Here is a 17732-nt window from a genome sequence, read left to right on the forward strand (position 1 = left end):
TTATGTTGGATATTAAATAAATCCAAAAAGAAAATAAACTTGAGAATGTGCTACAGTATTTTATTTTGAGGAAATCTGTAAATGGCTTTTAACATCTTGATCATATGCAGCAAACTAGTGAGTGAGTGAGTGAGTGAGTATGGTTTTACGCCGCTTGTAGCAATATTCCAGCAATATCACGGCGGGGGACACCAGAAATGGGCTTCACACATTGTACCCATGTCGGGAATCGAACTCAGGTCTTCGGCATGACGAGTGAAGGCTTTAACCACTAGGCTACCTGACCGCCCCTCCAGCCAACTACCTTTAACAGAAGTGTCAAAGTGTCTGTGTATTGGGATTGTAACCTCATGAGTGACTGTTCTAGTGGTAGTTCTACAAGTTCACTGCATTCAGACCAGTGTATTTCACTATTTTCATGAACTTTTGCTTCCTGGATTCTAAAAGATTTGCAGCCGGTTCTAAAAGAATTAAGTTTTCCACTTTTATCAAGTATAACTGCTGCCATGCACTTGCCGTGGGAAATGTTACCTGCACTGGGTGGAACCTGGCAATGAAAATTACCTGCACTTGCAATGTTTTACCTGCACTGGTGCAGCTTGGATATAGCGAAATCGATGCCTGGTATGTCTGCATGTCAAAAGCACTTTAGATTCAGCATTGGGTTTTATGGTCTTCACATTGTTGAATGATTGTTCGCTAACAATTAACTTGGACAGGTCAAAATGAAACATAATTTGTCGAGCTTAATACCTTTTATAATACATTTTCCATATGATGATAGGATCAGATTGTTTACACATGGTTTAGGGGAAATAATATATGCTGATTCTGTTCAGGACGTTACCATAGAGACACACATCAAAAATGCATATTCGTTTTTTGAAATATTTGTCAAAATGGCCACAAACATCTTATTAAGTATTTCTGGGTGCATGTATGTAGGCATGAGATAAACAACACAACAATGTCGTAAAGGTTCCAATCTCGTTTAATGTGTGAAGGTCTTGAGCACAAAAACGCAATCATGTCATCTTTTCTACTTCAATTTAAAATTGATTGTGTTTTCACTGTTTCAGTGTAATTTGATCCCAGTGAGTGAGTATGGTTTTAGGCCGCTTTTAGACATCTTCTAGCAATATCAGGACGGGGGACACCAAGAAATGGGCTTTACACATTGTACCCATGTCGGTAATCAAACCCAGGCCTTCGGCGTGTGGGGCTAACGCTTTAACCACTAGGCTATTGGAACACACCTAATGTGGTAGAAGGTTTGTTCTCTTCAGTTTGTGTTTCCGGTGGCCAGACTATTCATTATTAATTTCAACTTACGAATTAACATTGAAAATGGCAATGTTAGATTTCTGTAGCTGTACCTCTTTTTTCCCATCCATCAACATCATGAAAGATAGGGCAGTCAGGCATAAGGAGTAATTTAAAGTTTTAAACCTCTATTTCGATATTCTGTTTTTGGCTCCGATGGGCCAAATCATTCGCCAAGTGTGGCCTTGTTCACACAGCACACTAGTGCATTGAGCTACATAGCCCATCACAAAGGTACATACACAATATTAAATCAGAATAAAGATGAAAAAAAATATAGTTAAGAAATCCTTACTTAAATAAAGGAGGGTGCATCAAGTACTATCTTTTTACAGACACACTTCTGATCTTTAAAAAAACCTTTATGCATTTCTTTGGTCAAAGCCCTTTTATATATTCCAGTGTATAGCCACATTCCTCTCATCATTGTCAATCTCACACTGTAGGACGCGGTTGTCATAATTTATCAAAACTCATTTTTGTTCAGGTCTATCTTTGTGTGGTGTCTTAAGCCCAGGTACCCATGTGTGACATCCCCCTGTGCGAGGGGGAAGAAGTAGGGGGGGAGAAGAAGGTTAGGGGGAGCAAGGAGAGTAGGCTACACAACAACATACGTCCCTGTCCAAAGTAGGCTTATTTCGAACACCAAGCCAATAGGGCTGGGACGGGTAACTTGGGTTCTCGGGTCGGGTGGGTACTGAGAAGGACCCGGGTACCCACAGGACTACCCGGACCCGAGGTTAGTCATGTGACTATATGTGCACCCATTCCTTCTCACTTTTATATGTTTGAATAAAGATAAAACTTCTGTCAACTTCAGTGTGCATGACCAGAGTGTTTTATACATGTATCTAAATACATTTTGTCCTGGGCTACGGTCAAACTATTGCCATTCGTACATTTTGTACCTATCTCCTGAGAGTCAGGGTGGTGGGTACCTGGGTAGTAAATTTGGACTCTTCCCAGCCCTACGAGCCACCTGGTTGTTTGGCATGGGTTTGAGTGAGTGAGTGAGTGAGGTTTTACGCCGCTTTTAGCAATATTCCAGCAATATCACGGCGGGGGACACCAGAAATGGGCTTCACACATTGTACCCATGTCGGGAATCGATCCCGGATCTTTGGCGTGACGAGCGATCGCTATAACCACTAGGCTACCTGACCGCCCCTGGCATGGGTTTGAACTATGGTTATAAAGAACTAAAATTAGTGGTCCTTTTGAGTTTGTTATAACTATAGTTTACTGTATATTAACAAGAACTGACATATGGCTTATTTTGTTTTTGTTGCATTCATCAATATTCAGATTACGTGATGGCGGTCTGTATATAATCAAGTCTGGTCCAGGCAATCCAGTGGTTAACACCAGGAGCATCATAAACACAAGTGGGATATGACATGCAATGAGCCAAGTCAACAAGCTACACCTCCTGATTCCATCAATCGCCCCTTACAGCATTTGCAGCAGGTTTAGGTTGAACATCATCTGTGCAGATCCAAATAAATCCCTGGTGGTACTTTAGTTCTGTGATTAACCATGTGATGGTAAATGTTGGCGCTAACAGAATACTCAGTGTTTCATTTCACCAGGCGCTGTGTAGATTGCTAAGTACCTTGTCTGAGTCAGAAAAACACCTATTAAACGGTTGAATATGTCTTCGTCAATAGAATTGTTATATTGGGTCAGTGAATCATCTGCAAATCCTGTTATCTGGAACGATTCAATCACAACCATGACTGGGAACCGAAGGATATAGACCATTAGTTGACAATCTGCCATGATCTTCGTCAACATGTGACAAGTGTTAGAAATCCCAGGCCTGATTACACCAGTTCTAGCAACACATAATCCCCTAGTGTGTACAACACTGTAATACTACTGGATGATCCACTAATCTTCCCTAAACTGGACTGAATAATAAATACCCAATACACAACTGCAAGGCTAGATTGTACTGATGCTTATCTCAACAATGCCTGCCGTAATTCCTCGAGAAAAATAGCCACTGATGATACTGACCTTAAAATGTTAACTACGTTAAAATCAATTAAATAAAAATTTCTATGAACAAACTTTATTTCAATACTCTATCTTGTGAACACTGAGTAGTTACTAAAACAATTAATCAAATATCATGTGCTATTGATGCATATTGTATGAGTATAAATATCATATCTTGTCAATAAATAGTGTTAACACTATTTTGTTCTCCTTACCCCTGTGCTTATCTACCTTCAGTTGCATATTTAGCTTACTAAGGTTAATATTCCCTTATTTTATTTCCTTAGCTTTAATAAGAAGGTGCTTATAAACCTTTATAAACCTGATAAATATTTTGTTAGAATAATTTTTTTTTTTTTTTAATCTACAGTTTCACAAATTAATCAACATGTAACAATTCTTAATAAGAGCTTGAAAAGCCCTTTACCTTCTACTTCTGTAGAGCTTCTATTTGATGAACTACGGTATATCAAGGAACATAAAACACTTTGTATCTATCTAGGGGACATTACATGGGTGTTGCATGGACGTATATCACCCCTGACAGCTGGCCACTCATACACCACGTCTATATCACCCTAGGCTGTAACATACAACCTAACCGCCTGGCCTTAAAGCTTAATGTATCGGAAGGGGTGTAATATGACTGTGAAGTACTCAATACTAAGATCACCTCAATAGAATGTGTTCCGGGGAGATTCTGCTTCATCAACTTTATGGATAATCTTAAACCAATGACTGAGGATGTCAAATTATATTGTGCTGATCTATAGTGAGCAAAATAAGTTAGGCATCATGAATATTTTTGAGGATTTTTTTTAAGTGAACACTGTGCACATAATTTCATAAAAATATCCCTAAAATGTTCATGATCCCTAAATTGTTTTGTTGAGTATATATCAGCATGTCAGTATGTGAGTCATTTTCACTCATAGGTTTAAGATTACCCATAAAGTTGATGAAGAAGAATGTATGGTATATTGTGGAGAATATTACTTAATAGCTCTTATAAAATGACTGAAAAAAGGTGAGTGACGGAATTGGTTGTACCTATCATTGGATAACAAACACTTACTATCAGATATTATTACTTGTCCATCATGTTTTTTGCATCAAACTTATACACATTAACAGGCAGAAACATTTGTATCCATATTTTCTAATGTTACCATTTCAAACCTTCATTGCTTTTAATATCTCAGTGGTTATTTTAAGGAAATTATGGTGTGTGATTAAAAGGTAAAGATTGAATATATCATGATATATAGTTAAAATTGTGAATCTTGTCAAATGAGAATTCATATAGATGAACAGAAATTCAGAAACACATGCCGCACTCAGCAATATTCCAGCTATATGACGGCAGTCTGTAAATAATCAAATCTGGACCAGACAATCCAGTGATTGATATCTTGACCATCGATCCACCTGATCCCGTTAGTCGCCTCTTACGACAAGCATAGTCGCCTGTTATGGCAAGCTTGGGCTGATGAAGACCTATTCTACCCCGGATCTTCACGGGTTATTTTGAGCTGATTACCTGTGGTCAGTATCTGACCTGACCTTACCCTGAGATCAGAGGGGTTTGTGCTCTATTGTGATTGAGATCCTTAGTTAGCTGACCGATGGGCAGCCCAGTACAAAGGGATGCAGGTGTATAGTCTGTGTAGACACTGGACCATCAAAGCACTATTGTCACACTGACAACACTACTGTCAGGCGTTCATAATGGGGACTCGGTGTTTGGATGCACTTGGATGGGGTTTCATTTTTAAATTTGATCCGTGATGATTCAGAGGCAGAGAGTTGTCCATGATGCTTCTAATGGGTGGGTGGGTGGGTTGAGTGAGTGAGTGAGTGGGTGGGTGGGTGGGTGAGTGAGTGAGTGAGTGAGTGAGTGAGTGAGTGAGTGAGTGAGTGAGTGAGTGAGTGAGTGAGTGAGTGAGTGAGTGAGTGAGTGAGTGAGTGAGTGAGTGAGTGAGTGAGTGAGTTTAACACCACTGTGTACAGTATAGAAGTTATATCATGGTGTGTCAGCATGATGTGTGAGGAAAGAGCTAATTGATGTAGATCTGAGATTATCTTTGGTGAAAGCCAGTTTAAGTTAATGAGTGAGTGAGTGAGTGAGTTGGGTTTAAGGCTGCTTTGAACAATATTCCAGTAATATCACAGCACATCAGCTTGATGTGGGTGGAAAGCCCGAAGTGATGCAGGTGTCTGGTTTACCACTCTGGTGAAACCCACGAGCACGCGTATGATGCTGACAAACCTTTAAACAATCAGAGCAAAACCAGTATTTGAACCCACCATCATAGGTTTGTGGCATGCCCAAAGGACACAATTCTCAGACAACCACCAAATTTAATCTGAAATTGATTAATGAAACTACATTAATGAGAAAGAACTATTTTGGACTTATAATATTTCTTAGATTGCAAATGAACACAAGACAGTTGTTAACAAGAACAATGTTTGTAAACCTAGAAGAAGAATTCAAGATCTGTTACTCAAACAAAATACATCTCTGTGTCAGGATCTGAGAAATCCTCCACAGGACACGTCAGTTGAACCCGGAGTGAACGCCAAATCAAAATCAATGATGCAGAGCCTCTTGGGCCAATCAGATGTTTTCTAAACCTCCTCAGCCTCCTTTACCTACAGCCTCAATTCGGAAATTGTGTCTTTGCTACAGGTTCTACTACACCAAATCAGAACTGGTTGTGACAGTGCAGATCAAGAGACATCTGCAGGCTGTCTGTCTTTTAAATGTACATCCATCCAGCAATTAAAACTGCCCATATTTTTCAATATTTGGTGCTGACTTTTTTAACAAGATGACTTGTGCTTTATGTGAGCACAGATATTTTCAAGTAGGCGACATTTGGTGCGGAACTGGGGTTGGTGTGTTCAGCTTCCTGTACTCGGAAAAGGAGCTGACTAACCTAGCCAAAATTTGTGTTTTTATTGCAGCTTTAAGGCCAGACTGTGCATATATGTAAATGTAATGGCTGTTGAATGCCTAGTTATTTTTTAAAAAGATATAACGTTACTATAGAAGTCTATGGGAAAACATTTGGTTGTGTGTAGCCTAAAGAGACCTGCCGCAGAACAAATTATACCCTTGACAGCACATCCATCGCTCTCAGTAACAAGATGTATAAAATATCCACAACAATATAATAGCATGGCTTTATTGTTTTTGTGTTTGGAACTCCTAGATTATCTTTGTTTCAAGATACAGATTCAGATATGCTTGCCTGAATGTTTTGCTCACTTGTACAGAGAATTTAGAAGCCTCGACACTGATTGGTCAAGTACAAAGTTCACCTAAAACGACCTATGGAGGTGACCTCAGATCTTCATACAGCGAGGTATTGTATCGGAGTCAAACATTTGATTTTAATAAGATTGTTCAGTTTACTGAATGTACATTAAACTTGACGGAATCAGAATGACAAAAACATGTTGGACAAACGACTAAAATACACACATGAGACATATGAGAGGTCAACCAAAATAGATATAACATCATCTACACACGAAGCAAATAAATAACATGAGTGTTGATATAATTCTGTAGCACCACAACATCAAAACACCCCTCCCTGCCTTTTATAGACATTAATACTGACCGGGTCAGAGCTGTATAATGGAAAGTTAACAAAACACCTGCCCAAAGTGTCCGGGAATGTAATGTAAACAATTTCTGCATAGCTGGACAGAATAGGTTGAAGGGTATTTGATGGGATGAGTATACATGGTGCCACGCCCACCCACACAGTGCCACACCCAGCCTCACGGGCCTGTACATACACAAAGAAGAGAAAACAAAGGGTCCCTGGTCCGGTTTCACTATGTTCTTGACTCTCCAGCGTATTATATCACCATTGTATTGAGAACAATATTGGCCACCAAAGGCCTGTTTCAGAGTGAGTGAGTTGGGTTTAATGCCGCTTTTAACAGTATTCCAGTTATATCACAGCTTAATGCAGAAGTAAATCCTGAGTATAGTGCTTACAAACATAGAAACATAATCGGGACGAACCAGAATTTGAACCCACAATCACAGGTTTCTGGCATGGCCAAGGGACGCAGTTCTGCACAGTGAATTTTTCTTGCTTATTATTGCAATCTGATCGGTTGACAATTTTTAAAGGTGTGTATTCAAATACAGTTCAAACTGAATCCTCGATTATTCAGAGAATGATATTTCCATTCTATTATGATAAATATCCTCTCTACTAAAGGTTTGCTTTTAATCGTTCAATACATGAATTCAAATGATTTGTTTGATTCATAGATGTCAGTATCCATGATTAAAAGACATAATGTTTTTTTTAAGAGTACTGACATTTCATACCATTTACATATACATATTACAGGTGCTACATTGGATCACAGTTCTGCCACTTTGAAAAGCTGAGCAGTAAACAACTGAAAATTGGCGGGTTTATGCAAGCTGGCAACAACATGTCCGGCATCCCCCTCCTGACAAATCCTACTTGGAGTCACCTGTGGTCAGAAACACTGATGGAGGAGGGGATTGCTTGCTCATCAGCATCAGCATCATTGTCGTCGTCAACAACATCGGTCAGGCTTTGGGTTCAATAAGTCACTGATGACATGCTGTGAGAATGGCAACTCATCAACAGGGTGATATCACTATTATATCCCTCCTGGTTGGAAAGTCTTTTTACACATGGCAGGGTAATTTAGAACGTTGGTATTCAGGTTTTGACAGTGACATCCTCATGTCACTAGAGATGAAGAGCATAGGGTTTTGCACAATAAAGATTGCCATATGTATGCACCACTCGTTTTGAATTATCTCAAACTCTGGCTTGAGTCAATGACTTTTAAATCCCTGGGTCGGTTTGTCCATGATGCGTGCACTCACTTGAGTTAGGTCTACATTGTGGAATTAATGTTTAAACAAAAGGATAATTAAAAAGATTCTTGCTTTCCTGATCCTGCTGTCCTTGATATAAGACTGACTGCTGGAGATTCAGACTGAGTTGAACACTTATGGGTTAAGTTGGGTGTAAATAAGATTAGGGTTAGACACTTTACATGAAGGCAAAAATGTACACGAGTTTGTCAATACTCATCTTCCCGAGGCAAGGGAGTTAACTGACTTCAAAGTTGTTTTCACCCTTGCCGAACTAGGCTGGAATTTCGTGGCTTGATTGTAGCACCATCAGAGGCTATTTTGAGTTATGTCCCTTCTTTGTCCCTCCTACTGACCAATCAGATTCCACCTTTCATATTACTTGTATATGCTTTTCACAAAATGACGGCGCCCAGTCAAGATGATTTGATCAATAATCTATATTTTTATAACATTCTTTTTTGTTACAAAACAGGTTATACCTCTCAAAGTGCATAAAATTACTTGAGCACCTTGATTGAAAACATGAAAATATTTGGATATCTGTCGATGCTCAGTTGAGGTACACATGCTTTTCAAATCCTGCAATCGACCTAAATCTGCAGTGCAGTTTACAAACCGGATGTCGATTTTGTAATGCGATTTTGATTGGACAATGCATAGACTCGCTCGTTTAGCAAAAAGATTACATAACTTGGAAATTCTATGAAATTCTAGTCTAGTTCAGCAAGGGTGGAAACTAGACTTCTATATTAGTTAACTCCCTTGCCTCAGGAAGATGGTCAACACTACCACTACTACGATTTGGTTGGATTCATGTCATTGGTGGCCATGTTATTCATCTTATGTTCAAAAACAGGTGCTTGGTGGGTAGGGTGCGGTGTGTGTTGTGGTGTCGAACTCCATGACCCCCCTCCTCCCTGGTCCGCCCTGTGGAGGGACATGTGGAAATCATATGAGTGAGTGAGTGAGTGAGTGAGTGAGTGAGTGAGTGAGTGAGTGAGTGAGTGAGTGAGTGAGTGAGTGAGTGAGCGAGCATGGTTTTACACCGCTTTAGCAATATTCAAGCAATATCACAGCAGGGGGACACCAGAAATGGGCTTCACACATTGTACCCATTTCTGGAATCGAACCCCAGGTCTTCGGCGTGACAAGCAAAAGCTTTAAACCACTAGGCTACCCGACCGCCCTAGGAATCACCTGAAGCAACCCACTGGCTTATATGTCTCCATGTAATTAACCAAAACTTTACTATGTGGAAACTGATGTTAAAGTAGATTACATCTTGCAAAGACATATCTGATGGTTCCATGTTTGTAAAAGCCTTAAACCAAAGTCAAGACTACTAATCAAACAAAACAGTTCAGCAAATTTGTATGCGACACATATTCCACTGACAAAATGTTTTGCGATCAACAATATATTGTTACTATTATCAGAATGGTGTTACATTCGTATAATATAAATTAATCAGGGATTTATCAAACTATGTGTCTGTGGCAGAAGTTTTTTTTGTTTTATTTAATAGGTATTCTCAATTTTTTGTTAAATAGAATTGGGATATCTTTAATGCCAATTTGGGAATTTTACAGATGCTACAGTAGTGGGGTCTAATATTGGCCTCTTAGAATGTCCAGATAATTGTCAATCATTATCAACATTTCGTTTGCATTTCCACTAACGTAAATCTCAGTCTTGCGGCTTGAGAAAACCCTGGCGTCATCACTGCTGGTTGCAGCAGGCACCTGGTCACAACAGTACAGTCTCATCAGTCACAAGGGGTGACAGGGGAGTAACACGCTAATTGACCAATCATAGCCTGTCATTCATGCTGTATTGATTAGTGGTATCACACAGTCAACACACCAACAAAGACTGGTCCAGCAGATCTGACAACACTTCAATCACTGAATGTCAAGAATATAGAGTACAAATTAACTAAATAATTACTTTATGATGTTGTGATGTTTGTGTTAGTTGTCTAACACTGCAATCAGCAATATTCCAGCTATGTGACTGCGGCCAGTAAATAATTAAATTTGGACCACACAATCCAGTGTTTGTTTGTTTCTTGTTTCATGCCATACTCAGCCATATTTCCAGCTATTTGATGGTAGACTGTAAATAATTGAATCTGGACCACACAATCCAGTGTTTGTTTGTTTCTTGTTTAACGCCACACTCAATAATATTCCAGCGTTGTGACGGCGACCTGTAAATAATCAAATCTGGACCAGACAATGAAGTGTTTGTTGTTTAACGCCGCACTCAGCAATATTCCAGCTACATGATGGCCATCTGTAAACAATCCAGTGGTTGACATAATGAGCATCGATCCACGCAATTGGGATACGATGACATGCATCAACCACGTCAGCGAGCCTGACACCCGATCGCGTTAGTCGCCTCTTACGACAAGCATAGTTACCTTTTGCGGCAAGCATGGGTTGCTGAAGACCTATTCTACCCTGGACAATCCAGTGATTGATATTGTGAGCATCCAATCAACCAAGTTACCAACTTAACAACCATTTTCTTTAAGTTGCTTCTTACGACCAGCATAGGTTGCTGGGGACTAATTCAAATCTGGAAACTGCCAGACCTGGTGGACCGGCAACTCAAAAAATTACCAGTCCCTCCCCTAATTTTTATCATTTCCAACTAAAAATAGACAAAGGGATGGTAACCCTAATGGTCACAGACAAGCTGTCGTAAAATATACTCATATGAATATTGCAATATTGTTCAACAACAAAGATTTATAAGGTAATTTATTTGCCGGTCCACAGGGACTGGCAGTCACATGAATCACCGGTCCAAGGCTAATTTTACCAGTACAAAACTGGTAATTTGCGGTAAACAGGAACACAAGATCTGTCATAAAGCACAGTAACATGTCAGCAAGATTTCACAAATTGTCGATTAAAAACTGACCATTACGGATACTAAAACACCTTTAAATCAACACATACATCAATATTAAGCTGAGAATTTCATGCAACAATGTTTCAAATTTGAGGAACAGGTATTGTGATATGCATCAATGAGGTAAGCATATATAGGTCTTACCAATATCGTCAAATCCCAGCTGTCTGCGCCAGAGTTCTTGGCGTGATGGTGATGGGACAGGTTTGTTGCCAACAAGACGGGGGCTGTATGTCATCGGAGTTCGGAATACAGGTTCCTGCTTCTACGAAGAGAACAAAATTAAAATTAAGTTTGTAAAATGAGGGAAATGATCTAAACACTGTTCGAATATTATTTCAGCCATATGATGGCATGTCACCTTATCATATAAATCTTTGTTATTGTTTTGTTCCAATGATAATCAACCTGCGAAGATCCGGGGTAGAATAGGTCTTCAGCAACCCATTCTTGCCGTAAAAGGCGACTACGTTTGTAGTAAAAGGCGACTAACGGAATCGGGTGGTCAGGCTCGCTGACTTGGTTGATGCATGTCATCGATCCCAATTGCGTGGATCGATGTTCATGATGTCAATCACTGGATTGTCTGGTCCAGACTCGATTATTTACAGACTGCCGTCATATAGCCGGAATATTGCTGAGTGTGACATTAAACAGCAAACCAACCAACCAACCAACCCAATGATAATAATCTGATATAATTATAACTGTTTCAGGTGAAGTGCTGTAAAATCTCTTTTCCACTTTCACATAGCTTAGAAGAGTTATCTCCCTTTCCCTGTTTCGGACCTCATTGTTTCCTTGAGGTAGTTACCGAACACTAAACACAAATATAGTTTTGAAGAGAGACATTTAAAAACAATGATAAGTGCTTCATTTAGAATATCAACTTTATAGAATGGTAAAAAAGATAACCCTTTGCTTGTTGACAGAGGTGTTTAAATGGATTGGGTGGTAAAGCGGGTGGCTTTGTCGGTTACGTATCAATGTCATCGAAAGATAGAAAGTATCACTATTGACAGTTAGTGGTGGGACGATACACTGATGCATCGGTGGATCGCGATTTTTTACTTCTCGATACAAGTATTGATCACAGTCGACACTTAGTAAAAACATTTCGATTCTGACCTTAAATGTTTGCTTAAATAACTGTTCCACTAGACACTAATCAGTAGTGCAAGTTAATAGTAAAAGCATACATATTTTCATTTGTTGTGCTTCACACTGCCAACTGTAAATCATCAGTGTTTCCGGTCTGTGGCCGTCCTCTCTATTAACAAGATTGCTTAATGCACCACAGAAAAGAGCACATGCAAGGGCTGTGATACATATCTGATCGTGAGGAAGGCATCTTGATACGTATCTGATCGTGAGGAAGGCATCTTGATACGTATCAAATTGTGAGGAAGGCATCCTGATACGTATCTGATCGTGAGGAAGGCATCTTGATACGTATCAAATTGTGAGCAAGGCATCCTGATACGTATCTGATCGTGAGGAAGGCATCTTGATACGTATCAAATTGTGAGCAAGGCATCCTGATACGTATCTGATCGTGAGGAAGGCATCTTGATACGTATCTGATCGTGAGCAAGGCATCCTGATACGTATCTGATCGTGAGCAAGGCATCCTGATACGTATCTGATCGCAAGCAAGGCATCCTGATACGTATCGGATCATGAGCAAGAGGCATCCTGATACGTATCGGATCGTGAGCAAGGCATCCTGATACGTATCTGATCTCAAGCAAGGCATCCTGATACGTATCTGATCTCAAGCAAGGCATCCTGATACGTATCTGATTGTGAGCAAGGCATCCTGATACGAATCTAATCGTGAGCAATGCATCCTGATATGTATCTGATTGTGAGCAAGGCATCCTGATACGTATCTGATCGTGAGCAAGGCATCCTGATACTTATCTGATCGTGAGCAAGGCATCCTGATACGTATCGGATCGTGAGCAAGGCATCCTGAAACGTATCTGATCGCAAGCAAGGCATCCTGATACGTATCTGATCGCAAGAAAGGCATACTGATACGTATCTGATCGTGAGCAAGGCATACTGATACGTATCTGATCGTGAGCAAGGCATCCTGATACGTATCTGATCGTGAGCAAGGCATCCTGATACGTATCGGATCGTGAGCAAGGCATCCTGATATGTATCGGATCATGAGCAAGGCATCCTGATACGTATCGGATCGGTGGTGTATTGTCCCAGCCCTAATGTTAACCATACTATTGATGATGGACCCACTTGCTAGTGATAGACACACTTAGGTGATGATAGATACACTTACTTGATTACAGACCCATTAAGAGCTTTGTCTTTTTCATGACTTAATGTAAGCTGCAGGTCAATCTCATTAAAATCAGACCTTAGTTCTCGCTACTGCTAAACAAAGATCTGAACACATCCCATTAGGGGTCACGTCAGAACGACCTTTCATCCGACCAATGAGTCCGTCACTTACCAGATCATGAAAGTGACAGTTGGAATGTGATTTCTTATCATACAACCTCGAAAACTTTAAAACGGGGTAATCCGAACGATAGTTACAGGTTTTAGGACTGAATCCATACAATCTAGACCATCTATTAGCCATTCCAGAATGATTTTTTGTTTAGGTTTCAAATTTGTAATCAAGAATTTGTCAAAATATGTTTCAAACCGTAGTTGCCAATTTGAAATTAGTGCCATAAAGCACGAGAAAGCTGCCTTCTGATTGGTCATTCTATTGGTCGGTCAAAGTTCGCGCAAGGTCGGTCTGACGTGACCCGTAATGGGATGTCCTCAGATCTTTGTTTAGAGAACTAAGGTCTGATTTTATTGAGATTGGCTAAAGGTACCAGTAATGTGCACAAGTCATAGTTCCCTTTAGCTATATAAAACATGCACAAGTGCTACCATTTTAGTAAAACTGCAGGCTAATATTTATGTCTACATGCACTAAGTGCATGTCAAAATTTTTGCTCTCTGACTTACCCTTACTTGTCCAAACAAAATTAATGTTTGAACAAACTCAGTACCCCTAAGTTTTATTTACCACACTACACCCCTAGTCCCTGTGTTGAGTGTTATCTGTCATGCTTTCTTAGGCTTGACATCATCAAACTGTCTGTACTTCAAGGTTATGTGTGTTCGTATTTCGTTTTACAGCAATGTGTCATTAATTTGAGACACTAGCAGCAGACCGGCCTATGTTTCAACTTTGATAAATTTATGGGACCAGGGTGCAACCTGGTTTAGTCTGGTGCAACTAGGTTTTCATGTCAACATGCACCTGGTGCAAGTAAAATCAAGTTTTTTCCATCAAGCCCTGTCGCGTATTTTTCATGAAAAGTTTGGTCTGATCAACAGAATAAAATATACTAAATGACAATTAGTCAGAACCATTTGAATCTTTCATACACTCCAGTTAACTGTATTTACACTCCAGCTGCTGGTGAGTATGGTTTTATGCTGCTTTTTACAATATTCCAGCAATATCACGACGGGGGACACCCGAAATGAGCTTCACACAATGTACCCATGTCGGGAATTGAACCAGGGTCTTAGGCGTGATGAGCGAACGCTTTTACCACTTGGCTACCCTACCGCCCCCTAGCTGCTGGTCTACCACTAATGTTGGAGCACAGTTGTCATGGTTACATATATTTACCTTCATTTTTGGTGTGCTGGACAGCATGTTTGTTCAGTAATATCACAGACAGCCTTGGGGAATCACAGATGGTCACACGGTCACAGAAAGACTGGTAGGGTAGTGGATGAGTATCACAGATTCACTGAAAGCAATGCATGAAAGAAACATTACCTTTGGTGTTCCCTTTGATGTTGTTTGTTTGTTTGCTAATAGTACTGTCAGCAATATTCCAGGTTTTTAACGGCAGTCTGTAAACAACCGAGGCTGGGCTAAATAGCCAGGGGTAATCTCAGCGAATCCTGATAGCTAAGGGACACTACTCTGCAGAGAGGTGTAGCATCCTAGACTGCTGTACAATCCAAGTCCCATATAATTGTAAGTACTATTAAACCTCCAGTGACATCAGGCCTTATTTCTCTGACCAGATTTCAATAAATCCCCAGGAATATTATGTCAAATGTCAGAAATTTTATATAATATCCCAAGAATGTCATCTTTGCATTAAATGTTGTTAAAATATTTTTTGTTACTTGGATTTGAACTCTTACACACCGCATGACATTTTGCTCATAATTCTTTCAATGGCTACAATTCCATCCACTGGGGCAATATGGACATTGGGAAAGGTTTTGAAGTTATATTTTGGAGAATTTTAACTCGTCGTGGGCAGTGTGTAAGAACAGATTGCTCTTCTTTTAGTTTTGTATGTTAAATTAACATAAGTTGATATTTGTCATTGGATCAAACAGACACACACTGCCTTCTACCATGTCTACAGTTTTTAAAGCAATAGTTGAGAGCTTGGTTTCATCTATGGATGTTTGATGTCTGACATCACACTCAGCAATATTCCAGCTGTATGACGTTGGCTTAAGATAATCAAGTGATTGATTTTATGAGCAACGATCCACACCATCAGGGTACAATGACACAAATTAATCAACCAAGTCACCGAGCCATGATCAGGTTGGTGTAAGACTGGAATTAAAGCTTCATATTATAAAAGAGAGGGATTATAGAAGTTTTGCGACTACCCCTGTGTTGCGCGATGCCCTTCAGCTGTTATGTTTATTGTGTAGACACCCTAGTAACCATGGTAACAACAGGCATTGAAACACCAATAATTACCTGGTAGTTTGTTGAACAATATTTTCTCTACTTCATGACAAGTCTTAAATTATGGTGACAAGTTGGTATGGACAAACAAACAACTTTCATGCCATTTAAGACGAATTGTTGTTTTCGGATTTATATCTATATGGCATTTCATTGCTACAATTTTGCAGTAAACAGAGTATTGACACTGGTCTTGTCTGTTCTCCAGTGTACATGGTATAGGGGACAACATGTTCACTCTCAACAGTGCAGGCACCATCTGCATTTGGGCAACCTTTATCATCAGGAAGTGGTGAACATAGTCATGTAGATATTCATTAATATCATGTTTTAAACATATTAAATGAAAAGTCATTCCAAAAATTAGAAAAAACACTGATTAGTTTAAGGAAGAGAATTTATGGATGTCATCTTTTTTATAATGATTAACACAAGATTTCGGAGTATATGCTTACTCCTTCATCAGGTGCAGAAATTCTATGAAGCAGAGGACAGACATATGTACCTGTTAGAACAACAAAAGTAATAAGACACTTTTCCATCTGTCTGTGGCTAATCACCTATCAGCGCAAATTAACTAATGACTTCCCTTATTAAGTTTCCACCTTTGTTAACGAGTTACTTTGTTGTTCTTACAGGTACATATATATGTTCTCTACCTCATACATTTATTCACCTGATGGAGGACTAAGTATATACTCAGAAATGTTGTGTTAATCATTATAAAAAAGATGACATCCATAAATTCTCTTCCTTATGCATATCACTTCTAAATGCCATTTTAAGACTAATCAGGTTGCTATGACTACTATGAGATTTATAACCTGCATCAATGGGGATGTACCTGTCATTATCCCCTCTGATGCGAGTTTTAAGGCTCAAGTAAAGGATTTAGACATGTTGTATCATTCACAAAAACACTGCAATCTACCTGCTTGTCTTCTTCTGTTCAGGTTCTTGATTCCTTCATGACTCTGAAGAACAATAATAACAGGGTTGTGTAACTGTTTCACTTTATACATGTCATAGTAACAATGAATGGTAAAATAATAAACTTAAAACACTTGAGAAAAAGTTTTTCAGTGTGTCGCAGAGGCTACATGTAGTTGCCGACCCATGAAGATCCGAGGTAGAATAGGTCTTCAGCAACCCATGCTTGCCGTAAAAAGCGACCATGCTTGTCATAAGAGGGGACAAACGGGATCGGGTGGTCAGACTCGCTGACTTGGTTAATGCATGACATCGATCCCAATTACATGGATCAATGCTCATGTTGTCAATTACTGGATTGTCTGGTCCAGACTCAATTATTTACAGTCTGTCGTCATATAGCTGGAATATTGCTAAGTGAGGCGTTAAACAACAAACAAACATGTAGTTGCCTTGGCTTTATACCTCAAGCCCTGACATGTGAAACATGTTAAGTCAACAATAAACACAAGTAGACTGTAAAGATCACAGTGTAGCTACCCAAAACACAACAGTGCACCTTACACACTGAAAGTATGATTCTTCTTAATCAGTCCTTTGTTCAGGACTTGCTAAAGATTAGAGGAATTAGGTAATGACAGACTGAACTCCACTCCAACCCACCATGACACACCGACTTCTACTCGGAAGATGATGCTGCTAACACTAACATGAACAGTGCCAAATCCTTGACAAAGCATCAGGAGTTTAGGTCATGGAGGCATGTTTAGAATGGTCCTCAAGAGAGTTAGGAGTCAGCTCTACTAGAAGCACTCATAAAATCTCCAACAACATCCTCAAAGACAAGCCCAATGGGACGCAAGTAAGATCGGCAGATGGCTATACAAAATTCAACCCAAG

General features: G+C 39.6%; 1 protein-coding gene across 2 annotated transcripts in view; it reads right to left on the bottom strand.

Annotated features, from left to right (window-relative positions):
* Positions 1-16876, bottom strand: part of LOC124133946 (kinesin-like protein KIFC3) — a 79459-nt gene extending 62583 nt beyond the window's left edge. For both annotated transcript variants that reach the window (XM_048397689.1, XM_048397691.1), the window contains exons 1-3: positions 16834-16876; positions 14805-14928; positions 11282-11402 (exon numbers count right to left, since the gene is read on the bottom strand). In XM_048397689.1, coding sequence (XP_048253646.1) covers positions 11282-11402; positions 14805-14831 — 148 coding nt within the window. In that variant the 5' untranslated portion in view covers positions 14832-14928; positions 16834-16876. The remainder of the gene's footprint in view (positions 1-11281; positions 11403-14804; positions 14929-16833) is intronic.
* Between the last annotated feature and the right edge of the window lie 856 nt (positions 16877-17732).

The sequence above is a fragment of the Haliotis rufescens genome, unplaced genomic scaffold (genome assembly GCF_023055435.1).
Source record: "Haliotis rufescens isolate VD_foot unplaced genomic scaffold, xgHalRufe1.0.p SCAF_17, whole genome shotgun sequence".
In the NCBI taxonomy this organism is placed as follows: domain Eukaryota; kingdom Metazoa; phylum Mollusca; class Gastropoda; order Lepetellida; family Haliotidae; genus Haliotis; species Haliotis rufescens.